The sequence below is a fragment of the Drosophila subobscura genome, chromosome A (genome assembly GCF_008121235.1).
Source record: "Drosophila subobscura isolate 14011-0131.10 chromosome A, UCBerk_Dsub_1.0, whole genome shotgun sequence".
In the NCBI taxonomy this organism is placed as follows: domain Eukaryota; kingdom Metazoa; phylum Arthropoda; class Insecta; order Diptera; family Drosophilidae; genus Drosophila; species Drosophila subobscura.
This window is the reverse complement of record NC_048530.1, coordinates 24,072,881-24,085,451: the sequence shown is the minus strand read 5'-3', so window position 1 is coordinate 24,085,451 and position 12,571 is coordinate 24,072,881. Positions and strand designations below refer to the sequence as shown.

The 12,571-nt window shown below is 50.2% G+C and overlaps 2 protein-coding genes across 2 annotated transcripts; one reads left to right on the top strand and one right to left on the bottom strand.

Moving 5' to 3' along the window:
- The first annotated feature begins 1,535 nt into the window (after nucleotides 1-1,535).
- Nucleotides 1,536-11,640, top strand: LOC117894323 (monocarboxylate transporter 12). Its single transcript, XM_034801307.1, has 9 exons — nucleotides 1,536-2,012; nucleotides 5,834-6,248; nucleotides 6,664-6,783; nucleotides 6,842-7,419; nucleotides 7,480-7,689; nucleotides 7,756-7,881; nucleotides 10,502-10,832; nucleotides 10,898-11,098; nucleotides 11,169-11,640. The coding sequence occupies exons 2-9, from the start codon at nucleotides 6,074-6,076 to the stop codon at nucleotides 11,339-11,341; spliced, it is 1,914 nt and encodes a 637-aa protein (XP_034657198.1). The 5' UTR covers nucleotides 1,536-2,012; nucleotides 5,834-6,073; the 3' UTR covers nucleotides 11,342-11,640.
- LOC117894332 (fatty acyl-CoA reductase wat) lies at nucleotides 7,887-10,175 on the bottom strand. The gene is made up of 6 exons (XM_034801319.1): nucleotides 9,565-10,175; nucleotides 9,391-9,500; nucleotides 9,123-9,324; nucleotides 8,702-9,070; nucleotides 8,500-8,646; nucleotides 7,887-8,439 (listed from the first exon to the last, which is right to left on the bottom strand). The coding sequence occupies exons 1-6, from the start codon at nucleotides 10,146-10,148 to the stop codon at nucleotides 8,349-8,351; spliced, it is 1,503 nt and encodes a 500-aa protein (XP_034657210.1). The 5' UTR covers nucleotides 10,149-10,175; the 3' UTR covers nucleotides 7,887-8,348.
- Nucleotides 11,641-12,571: the final 931 nt, after the last annotated feature.

The window sequence follows — 12,571 nt, the reverse complement described above, 5'->3', positions numbered from 1 at the left end:
CGCTGGGGGATTTCTACATAGGAAAACGGAAAACTCTCAAGTCTGAAATTGGCATACGCCACCCGCTTTTGTCCGCTCCGCTCCTGCGCTAACGCACTCTTGCCGTTTCACTTCATCTAACTGTGTTCCAGCTGTGGAGCTGTGGCTCTATCTGTGCTGACCAAGGGGCGTGGCAGTTGGCCCTCCCACTGGGCAGCGCTGAGCGGAATCAATTCCCCTTGGCAGCGATCCTTATCAACCTTATCAGCGGGCTGCTCCACTGCTCTACGAGGAATCGAGTGAATCGCTTAGCGGAAGGGGTTGCTGCAGCCAGAGAGGCAAGGAAATCTCTCCTCCCCCCACACACACGCACATGCTGAACGGATAACCTGTGACCGAGCTGGTCACGATCGCACCTTGTCTGGCCTCTGGTCTCGGGTCTCTGGTCTCGGGTCTCGTCTCGTCCCGAGTGCTGCTTATATTTTTAGCATTAAATCCATTTCGGTGCTCGATCCGGGCCAAGTGTGTTGTTTGCTCAGCAAATTATTCGCTCAGTGCGAGGCTTGGCCAGAGCCAGGTTCAAAATTCTTGGCACAGTGGGCAACAGACCCAAAATGACTTCAGCTTATTCCACTGTAAGGCGGAGAACTCTGCCCACAACTCCACTGCTCTTCTGCCCCTCTGCAGCTGCTGTTTGCCCCACTGTGGCCACAACTTCTCCCACAGATACAATTTAAACTTATTTCGCATTAGCAATATCTTAGTGGGTCGCGGCCAAGTGTGCTCTAAATGCGAAATAAATATAACGAAAGGGTTCTGGATGCCTGCATTGGTTCTGTAGACATTTTAGAGTACCTTTCACAAGTGGAGGTGTGGGCAGCCCATATACATACATACATACATAGATGCGTATCGTGGCGTAGCTGCTGAAATTTGTTAATTAAAATGTAACACTAAGGCCCAGCCAAGACGCCAGGCACTCCTAATTCGATCGACTTCGCTTGGGAACACGCTACATACGAGTATGTAAATATGTATGTAAATATGTACATGCATATGTATGTATCATGTATTAAGTGTTTGCTTTGTGTACAACAATTGGAAATCACACAAAAAGGGACAGCAACAGCCACTAATGGGGAATGCTGAACACAAAATTATAGAGCAGAAGCTGATAAGGTGTTTATAATTCGAATGCGGATTGAGTCCGATCACTGGCACTGCCCCTGTCCCTGCCCCTCACCGAGCTACCTCTGCACCTTGTTCCCCCTTTGTCCCACACACACACACACACAGCCACACACACATACTGCTCCCTCTCTCTCTCTCTCTCTCTCTCTTTCTATCTGCTGCTCTGTGGGGCGCTCTCGCTTTTTCCAGCAGTTGGCCAGTGATAAGAACAGCAGCAGAAGCCTCCGCGATGAGCGAGCGGGAGAGCGGAAGAGAGAGAGAGCGCAGAACGCTTCCAATGTTTTCTTCAGTGCGTTCTGCCGCTCCACTGTTTCTTCCTATTCGCTTGCCTTTTTGTTCTGTTCACATTTAATTTTATTTGGTCGCTCGGTCGACATCGGTTGCTCGTCTCGCCGTCCCCTCTTGTATGCACATGAATCGAAGCGGATCGCAACGGATCGAAAGCAGTAACCCTAGTCCACTTAGACATCCTTATCCTTAGGGACAGACAACTATCAAAAGTGCATCGAGTGAGACTGCAATCTGATTGCAATCTGCAATTGCAACGCGAACGCGAACGTAAAAGCAAAGCGCGAATGCGAGCGCGAAAATTGTCAACAAAGTCGTAAAACGTAAAACGTAAAACGACATCAAAGCACAAAAACAAAAGCCAGTAAAGTAATTATCAAATGATCCAATCGAACGCAACATAAGTCCCGTTCCGTGCCGACACTGCCCGAGCTACGAAGGAAGCAGCAACAACCAATTACAGTAACGGCACACAATTACAGGCCTGGTGGAAGCAGCACACATTTACAGGCCTGCCAGCAGCACTGCCGTTAACCGTTAACCGAAAGCGAAAGGTGAGTTGAGCGCCATCAGCGTACAGGGAGATAAGGCAGCGTGCTGCAGATCTGAGCCATAATTCTCGTATCATGATCCACACAGATCCACACAGATCCACACTCAAATATTCCCACAATCAAATATGCAATCTGGAAAACCAAAACAAAAATAATAAAAACAGAACGAAACGAAACGAAAAGAGAAAAAAAATACAAAACGATGCGAGAGGAGAGAAGAGAAGAGAAGAGAAGAGGAACGCACTTCTTAACTAAAACTATTTTTAAACAAAATTCTCAAACTGTTTGTGGGTGTTTCTGCTTTGACTTTTGCTTTGGCCGCACGAATGCGGGAGTGCCAGAAAGTGCATAAAAGTAAGGTGTGTGGGCTGGCAAAGTGGAGCAATTTAAGGCTGGGAAAGACCAATATTGCAGGCATCGAAATTGATTAAAGAAAAGCAAATCGAAAGATGTAAAGAGCATAAGGAAAGAGCATAATTAAATAGAAGACGGGTGACAAAAGTCCTTCGTTATTGTATCATCCACAAGTGCTACTCCATGCCGATGCCCCTATCATCGACGCTGCATAAAGATTGAAATCTGGTCAGTGGGTCAGTCGTTCGCTCTGTGCCAAGGTCAACACAGGCGCAGAGCAGCAGATTAATGGGTGGAGATGCTGTGTGCTGTGTGCCGTAGTGGGTAGTGAGTCCCAACTAAGGCCAAAGCAATTAAAAATCTGTGACCGCAAAATCAGAAATTCATTTAGTGACAAGCAAAGTGAATTAATTTGAGCGATAAACAAAGTGTGAATGGCCAAGGAGGCGTTGGAGATGGATGTGGACGGGGACGGGCTGTCCACTGGGAGAGTGGATGGTGCCGTGGGGCGAGTGCAGAGTGCAGTGAGTGCATTCCAGCATGTGATTCACTTTGTTTTTGCATGCGGCCTGCAAATGCAGCTTGGGCTTGTGTCTCCGCTCTTTTCCTCTCTCTGCTCTTTTCCTCTCTTTCGTTCCACCGTTTTGTTGTTCTCACCAAAAATGTGTTTATTTTGCTGCTGCTTTTGGTTCAACGACCCACACCAGCACGGACAACAACCACCCCACACAGCCCCCAGCCACACCACACTTTATCGAATGTTGTACCCCCCAAGTTCCCTCCCCGCAATTTGCTGCTGATATTGCATTTTCATGAACTGCGCAAATCTTTTAGCGTGTTCGGCGTATGGTTATGAGTAATATTATGGAATAGGTCAAGGCAAAAGTACACGGCATACCAGCCAAGGGCAAGCCATGAGCAAGGCGAATTTACATATGTAGAAGGTGCCGTTGTCCGCTGTGGGGAGGAGCAATAACTTATTCACCAAGAGCTAGAAAGGGTTGGAGTCGGAGCTATTGGTACTCGCCTGTGGTGAAGTAGATTCACCCAAGGCGCACGATTATGTCTCCTTATGTTTACTCTTCGAAAGGGACACATCGAGTGGCGGCACTTAATGCTGTTATCGCCAGGCAGTTACCCAGATAGTCACAAGTGTCAGCGGATTAACCAGTTCATAGCCGACACACAACCAGACAAAAGCTGATTCCCATTCCCGCACTACAGTCAAACTTGATCCGAATGATTACATTCTGTAGAGTGGCGTCTAATCATTGTTGCATTGTCAGCTACAGATACGAAGAATACAAAGTAACTGCACAGTTATCTACTCTAAGTACTTTTTCTATAAAAACAAAAGAAGTCTACAAAGTGTTTAGAACTTTGCTTAGTGGGGTTCCATCCAAAGATTGTTCCCACGAAAGGGCATATCAATGATCGAAAATAGAACTAAAGTTGAAGTTTGCATAGAAGTTCTCGTGGAATAGTTCCTAAATCAATGCTATAATCTATTGAAAAACATGCAGTTTCGCTTCTGTTTTATCTCCTAAGCAACGCCCACAGGCAGCGCCTCGCAGCAGCTGAGCTCAAAGTCGAATTTGGTTTTTTCATTGTTTTTGCTGCGGGATTAGCTGTGGCTGCGGCTAGATGTGGGCGGCCATTCCGGGCACTTCTTCGATCTATTTGTGGCGCTTTTGCCGCGCAACGTACACAGAGAGAGCGAGAGTTAGAGATTAAAGCAGCGCCAGTCAATGTCATGGTCAATATTTGGCCACACTCTTGATTATTCCAGCTGATAATTGCCGCCAGGGGGACAAGGGACAAGGGGACAAGTGCTGCTGGAGCTAAAACTTCAGGCGGCGCTTTTTGGTCTCTCTTCATTCAATTCGATTTGATTTGCTTTTCTTTGTTTTAATTGCTTTTGATTGCACAAAGAGCAAGTGCCGACACGCATGAATCATGCGACGGATTAGAGGCTGCGTTTCCTGCTCTGATTTTGCTTTTGCTTTGCGTTGCCAAGCCACAGGGCCTGGTTTTAGTCTCCGCTGCAGCTTCTAATCACTTTTGGAGTGGAGAGATATCGAGTCCAACTGGACTCTGCTCTTCCTCCCTCTCGCTGCATTATCTTTGCTGCACATTCACATTGTTGCAACTCTCCGCGCTTTGTTCTCGCCACAATGGTTAAGCATTCAGCAAATATGCACACATACATAAAAAATCTTTTATATGTGGACTTGCGCGATTATTATATCTAAGAGTTGGCCAAGCAACAGCGGAATGAAAACAAAAGCAAAAGAATACGGGAATAATTCGCACCTTGGCGCTCGTTTAGAGTGGCTGTAAATCTGAGTTTGTGTGCTGGCTGGCAACGGGAAATATACTTCCCCGTTCTTTATAGCAAAAAATGAAAACTGTTGAGGGGTTGAGGGATTAGCTCAGATTTCACCTTTACGTGTGTCCGCGTATCAGAGCCCATGCCAAATCGCCTTCTGCAGTTCATCGCTTGACCACTTGTTCGTGAGTTCATGTACATCGGTACATCTGTACATACGTAGAAAAGTTATTCCAATACTCAAATGTGCCAGGGGGGGTCTAAATCGCACAGCCACGCCACGACCCGCACCGTTCATTCAGCTTCGAGTGTTTTTCGAACTGTTCGCTGATAAGCGGGAATCCAGAGAGTTCTATAAAAGTGCTATAAATGATGATACACTACACAGCACATCCATGCACATTGCCATACAGCCCAGAGACTGATCCCAGAGACTGTGTCCGCGAGAGAGCGAGAGAGGGGATCAATGGGGATCTGCGGACAATGGAAATGTAAGCGGAATCTTCCCCCAAAAAACACCAACCATAATATTGATAACGGTGTTTGCGTGGCTTGCTGGGTTGGAGGGGGGTTGGTGTCGAGGGTGAGCTGTGATGTGGCTGCTGTCTAGGGGCAGGGAAGACAGTTCAGCAGGTTACCGACTGCATGATAACCGCTTCGATTTGGTTTTCAGACAGATTCGTCTCGATTTGATTCGATTTGCAGTGGATTGCTGGGTTTGCATTCGGAAGGCTTTATGGAGCATCAGAGAGTTGGTTGAGAAATTCGATAATTAGCCTGTGGAATTGGTGCACATCCGGAAGGGAATCGGGGAAATATTTTAAGGTGAATTTGAATTGGTTTCGTTGGCTTTTTTTAGTCGTTGCTTCAAGTGCAAAAATTGTTACATATTGCTGGAATTCCGCTCAAGCTTCGACTCAAACGCTTGAAAGACATTTCACAATTGTTTTTTGTTTTTGTTTTTGTTTTTCGCTTCTTTCCTCAACTATTCTCGTGCGTATTTATGTACACAAATTAAGTTTGGGTCAATGTATTTTTGGCGTTGCTCGCTGATAAGCGCAGACAAACAACAGAGTCATCATCACGTGTTTCGAGCATAATTCTCTAATATTCAAACCTACTATAAATTCCGTTACAGCGGACACACCATGCAGCAGCCGGAGCGCAGCTAGAGAAGATCTCAACACAGCAGCGGGAGCGGTGGAGCCAGTGGCAGCTCCGTTAGCAGCGACAGCAACCGACGAGGCAGATTTGTGGGTGGAGCTGTATAGCACATTGATTGCTCGAGGCCTCGATCCGGCACCCGATACGAGCAGGACTCGCACCAGAAGGAGAAAGCGGGCTCTGCCTTTAGTTTTTTTTATTGATAGCTGGGAAAATGGTGCATGGACCGCCCGCCCGGAGAAAATCGCAGCAGCAGGAACAGAATCAGAAGGAGCAGCAGCAGCACCACCAGAAGCCATGTGAAATGGATATGGAGCGCATGCCCACGCCGCCAGATGGCGGCTGGGGTTGGGTGGTTGTCTTTGCCTCCTTCATGATACACATTGTCAGTAAGTTTTGCCATAAGTTTCGCCATAAGTTTGCCATAAGTTCGCTGGCCATAAATCAGCCATAAACCTTGGAATGTGCCGATGGCAACCGATGGCTGGCCACGAGATCGTTCGCGTACCATAAATATCAGCCGCTTACGCACTCTAATCGCTTGAAATCAGGGACAGATTAGGGTGCTGGCTGCTACAAGGTTCACTCCACTTGAGGCACACACAACCACCAATTGGGCTGATAATTATCGGGTGTGCCAAGCGCCCAGCGACTGCGCTGACCAGTCGCCAGATAATCTTATCGCCGCGTTTTGCTGTAATTGCCCCAGACACGGCTACATGCTATAATTAATTGTGCAACTAAACTGATTTATGGTTCGAGCTAGAGCTAATCCTGTTGCCCATGATCTGTCTCTCTCCACAGCCGATGGGATGACTTATTCTTTTGGCATTTTCTATGATGAGTTTACGGCGTACTTCAACGAGGGCAAAGGTTACACCGCATGGATAGCATCCATAATGGTGGGCGTTACATTCTCTTCGGGTGAGTGTCTCCGCTTACAATTTCCCCTTTCCCCTACTGAAACTCACCTCTTTTGCAGGCCCCATCAGCTCTTCGTTTGTCAATCGTTATGGCTGTCGAGCGGTGACCATTGCCGGTGCCATACTCGCTGCCAGTTGCATTATTGTCAGCATGTTTGCCCAGAATGTCCTCACGCTCATCATAACAATTGGTTTTGGCACTGGCCTGGGCTTTGGCTTGATCTATCTGCCGGCCATTGTCAGCGTCACACAATATTTTGACACAAAGCGGTCCCTGGCCACGGGCATTGCCGTGTGTGGCTCCGGTTTCGGCACCTTTCTGTTCGCTCCTTTGACGGAATATCTGATTGGCAGCTTTGGCTGGCGTGGCGCCATGCTAATCATTGGTGGGATTGTCCTTAATTGCATTATTTTCGGTGCAATGTTTCGGCCGCTGGAGCTGGAGGCGCCACCAAGCACGCCGAAACTGTGCGCCAAGAAATCGGCCATCATTGATGGGCACACAACGTCCGCTGAGTTGGAGCCGCTGAAGGATCAGCAGTATCTGCAGCTGCCACAGCGCACAGATGTGCCAACAGGTGGCGGCACTACACTGTGTCGCTCGAACAGCATGGGTCACAACCTAAAACCAAATTTGGTGAGTATTTGCATGGCAGCTTTTATGGCTCTTCCTGCTAATGTTCTGCCTCCTCCACAGAACAACAATTTGAATGGCGCCATCAATGGCCAGACGCTGACAGCGCCACACACACACAACTCCTCCACCACGGTGGTGGTGGTAAAGAGCAACAGCAATGATGACATTGCACGCAATTGCCACAGCCAGTTGCAGCTAAATCCACTGCGAGATGCACACAGAGAGCGAAGTGCCAGTGGCACAATGTACCGCGTGGATGCGCTCTATCAGGTGAGCAAATGACACAACCGCTCAGCCATGACAGGAACCCTGCTAATTGTTCACTTTTTTCCCCAGGGCTCGCTGCACAATCTACCGGAATATGGCAGCTCCAGGCACGACCTCAGTCGCTCCATGTCCGGCTCGGGTGTGATCAAGCGTTATGGCTCTCTGCGCCAGAGCAATCAAATGGATGAGACTCAGGTGGGTTTTAGTTTCTAGTGTTTTATTTGTAAATGAAGCTACAAGTCCTCTTTCCTGGGTCGACCCATTTTCTCGAGCAACGCGGCGCCCCATTCGTTAATTGTCGCGTCCATCCATGCCGGCCAGCAAAGACATTGAGGGCCAGCCCCGCGTGCGTTAAAATTCTCCATCATTAAAGCCAAGTAAACAACCGCAAATAGTGCCGCCAGGCAGCTCAAACCAAAGACGAAAAGCCGCCAGATGACGCTGCCAAGCCAAAGCCATAAGCGCTGCGACAGCGACTCACCACGGAATTGTGTGCCCTTGTGCCGCATGTGGATGCAGCATTGCTGACTGAAGTCGCGTCTGGCTGGGTTTTTGCGTCTGCTGCTTCGCCGCATCTCGTTTGGTGTGGGAAATGCTCTGACATAAATTTCAACATAAACTTAGGAATACAAAAAAAAAAAAGAGTAAAAAAACAAATGTGGCTAGAAGTGGGATCCCAGAAAGCTGAGCCAGAGCCAGCGTAGAAGTTTGTAGAGCAAAAAGAGTCGCAGGCCCTGGTAGATGATTGTCTTGCTGTGGGGAGAGTGGATTAGCTAGGGATCAAAGTCAAGTGGTACAAGTGGCGCCACCTACACGGTGAGTATTCGCTGGGAGCGCTGCAACGTGCGCGGATCCTCGCGCAGCAGGTGGGTCCGGATGCTGTGCAACATTTGGCCGCTGGCGCGTATGACCAGGCCATTGATGTCCGGATCATTGAAGGCGCTCAAATGGAACTCCGTGCTGGAAGAGACAGGCAGTCAGAGAGAGAGAGAGAGAGAGAGAGAGTTCGCCTCACCCTTCGTTCTCCTTTGATATCTCATCCTTGTGCGTCACGCCCGGACTGTCGTAGTTGTTGAACATAAACGGCTGCATCACCTCGAGCGTCTGATAGGCCTTGCGCACCACGCCCATCAGCTGCGGCCGCTGGCCGAAGAGGCGCAGCAGCAGATCGATGAGGAGTGCGGGCAGAATCTGTTTGGTGACGACCAGAAACTGGTAGACCCAGCGATTGTCCGTGTAGTGGCAGCCCGGCACCATGAGGTTCTTCTCGAAGGCCGCGCCCTTCCACAGCTCGAGCGTGTCCATTTGCTCGGCAATTTGGGTGAAGGTGTGCGGCACATGGGTGCACGAGGAGGACATGTAGACGGGCAGCTCCCTGGGCGGACTGCAAGAGGGACCAATAGAAGCAATCGACAATTTGCCTGCGCCCAACTCACCCCCTCTGGTACTGCTCGTGGCCCTTTTTCGTGTAGGACAACATGCTCTTGATGCCCATGTCCTGCGGCGTTATGTCCAGCCGCGTATCCTTGCCCAGATAAACAGTTTTCAGGATGCCAGCGCCGACCAGTGCAAACAAGCCCATGGCTCCCATGAGTGAGGGCGAGAAGCCGGGCGAGGGATCGTCCACAGCGAACAGAACTAGCGCCCAGACAATCGATTAGTACAGCAGTCGACCTATCGATTGTGGTTCGTGTCTTTGCTCACCTATCGACGGGCGGTAAACGATCAGCGGCAAGCGGCTGCGATAGTCGTTGACCAACGACTCGGCGAGGTTCTTCGTGAAGGTGTACGTGTTCGGGAAACCCACAATGAGTCTGCCACAACGATGGAGAGAGAGATCGATAAGCGATGTATTGGGCTCCCCCAACGACTACTTACTTGCGTGTCAGAGCATTGAGCATGCCGTCGTCTGGGATCTCATCGATCATGCGCAGGCAGAGTCGCCAGTCCATGGGCGAGGAGTAGAACCGGGGCTCGACCCGCTTCAGATACGGATTGCTGTAGAACGTGGACACGTGCACAAAGACGCGCAGCTGGCTGAGGGTCTCGGCAAACCTGAGGGCCTCCAGCGTGCCACCCACATTGAGTTGCAGGGCCACCCGCAGCGGCTCATCGAACCGCACGGTGGCCGCGCAGTGGTACACGAGCGACACCTGGGCCATGCGCTCCACCATGGCCGCCGCGATGCCCAGGCCGGGCAGCGAGACATCCCCCGGCACGGCCACCAGCTTGTCCAGCTCGTGCGGCTTCTGCCTGTGCAGCACGTGGAAGATGGTGGCCTGGCGCAGCTTCAGCAGCCGCTGCTCGGCGCTCAGCTCGCGGCGGGGACGCAGCAGGACGTAGATCCGCCGCACGTTGCACGAGCGCAGCAGCTTCTCGATCAGCGCCTTGCCCACCACGCCCGAGCCGCCCGTCACGAATATTTCGCTGTCCTCGTAGAAGTCCACCAATGACTGTGCCATCGCCGCGCGGAGAGACCAGCTGCCGGTTGCTACCAAAGCCAACGCTGCACTGAACACTCGCGCTGCCCGCGGCTCGCTTGTGGCATTTGGAGCAGCTCGTGGCGCTTGCCCTTCGCATATTCATGTGCCAGTGGTCGTCCACTGCCTCATTTGACTAACATGAGGCCGGAGTGGAGCGGAGTGGAGTGGAGTGGAGCGCAGGCTATGCTAATGTCTGGCACATGGCTGCGGCTTCGACGTCACCGCACAACGAGCCAGAGCCCGAGGCCAAAGTGGCGACCCCGCACTATCGCGAAAGTTACACTGCCAAACGCCCAACGCTAAAGCAACTCTCTTTCCTTCCTCTCTTGCAGGACGATGGCAAGTGCTGCGGCTGCATCAGCTGCTCCAAGGAGACGCGCGACACATTCTCCGAAATGATGAACTTCTCGCTGCTCAGGGACATCATCTTCGTGATCTTCTCGCTGTCGAACTTCTGCACCAGCATCGGCTTCAACGTGCCCTACCTTTACATCGGCGCCTACGCCAAGGAGCTGGGCATCAGCAAGACCAACAGCAGCTACCTGATAGCCACCATCGGCGTGGCCAACACCGTGGGGCGCATCGTGCTCGGCTACGTGTCGGACAAGCCGTGGGTCAATCGCCTGCTCGTCTACAACGTGTGCCTCACGGCCTGCGGCATTGGTGAGTCCCAATCCCTGCGCAGTCCCTGCCCCGAGCTCCACCTAATCGTGCCTCCCCTCTTGCAGCCACTGCCATGGTGCCGCTGTGCAAGGACTTCAACTCGCTGGCCTTCTACTGCATCGTTTTTGGCTTCACAATTGGCGCCTACGTGGGCCTCACCTCGGTCATTCTCGTGGACCTGCTGGGCCTGGACAAGCTGACCAACGCCTTTGGCCTGCTGCTGCTCTTCCAGGGCATTGCCAGCTTCATTGGCCCACCCATTGGAGGTGAGTCCGTCCACCCATTGCTCTCTCAATCCCCCTCTCTGATCCTTCACTCTCTCTCTCGCTCCGCCAGGTTGGATGTACGACCTGATGCGCTCCTATTCGCCAGCCTTTCTCATGGCCGGCCTCATGATTGCCATCAGCGGGCTGCTCATGTTCGCCATTCCGCCGCTGCAGCGCTTTCAGGCCAACCAGGCCGACCAGGCCGATCGCAAGAACAATTCCGAGCACTTATCCCTAAGCTAGTTCAGCTCCCAGCTCCCAGCTCCCACATTCGCGGGGAGCTGCACTTTTTTTTGTTTTTTTTTTATACGAAACTTTGTTAGTTCTTAAGCGTAGCATCTAGGGCCCAGGACAAGTAGCAGCCGTAGCCAGAAATTGTTTATTTATAGATGTATCCATCACTCTGCATTACATTTGTGTCTGTGCATCCAACAGTTCCAGAGAACTTCCAATTGTTGTTGTTGTTGCACTCGTGTCTGTCGCTGATTGAATGTTTCTCTGTGCTCCTCCAGGCGATAATTAAAGGAAACTTTTGTACCACAGCAGCAGAAACTGCAACGAAATTGTGTGTTGGGTTTTATTTGATGCCTTGCAAGCGGTGCATAAAACAAGAGAAACAAACGCCAAAGAGGCTCAAAAGTGTTCCCGAACCTGCTGCAGTCCAGAAATTACTGTACAACAAATTAGAGCTGCTCATCCACTGAAATTGCGGAACATTAAGTCTCTCGGCGAAGCAGAAGAAATGGAGAACTCCCCCCCCCCCTCCCCCATCAAAATTTAATTCTATTAGAAAAAGAAAAAAAAAACAATTTTATTTAATTTTACAATTTTGATTTTATTTTGTTCCGAATTATTAACATTTTACTTGAACAATTTTGAATTTATTCTTCCTTGTCGCGGATCTTTCCTGTCTCTTTTCTGGAATTGGTGGGGAGGCGAGGAGAGAGAGATCACACCACGCTGCGACGACTTCGACTTCTTGTAGTTTCTGACACCGACCCCTGCTTGTGCTTGTGCTTGCGCTTGTGTTAGTTAAGATAGAATTCATGTAACATTTCTTGTGTGTTTGCTTGTCTTCGTCTTCTTCTGTTATTGGTTGGTAGTTGTTGTTGCAGTGAATGCAGAAGCAGGCAGAGAGATGTAGAAACTTTCTGCTTGAAAACTACGCAGCCCGCACTGGGAATCGAACCCAGGACCGGACACTTGCCAGGCAACACCTCTACCCCTGGGCTATGTCCGGCGGCGATGAAACAGTGTCAAAATGCTCTACTTCAACTGCCGCTAGGCCTACTACGATTTTCAACACTTTAAACTTTAAACTTGAAATTGAAAGGATGTTCACAATTCGAATCGAAATTTGGGCTTTAACTTGGACCAATGCGCGATCCATCTTATAAGCAGGAGTAATTTGATGAAGAAAATGAATAAAATGAACAAAAGGAAATATTTGTGGTATCTGGCAGGAGGCGAACT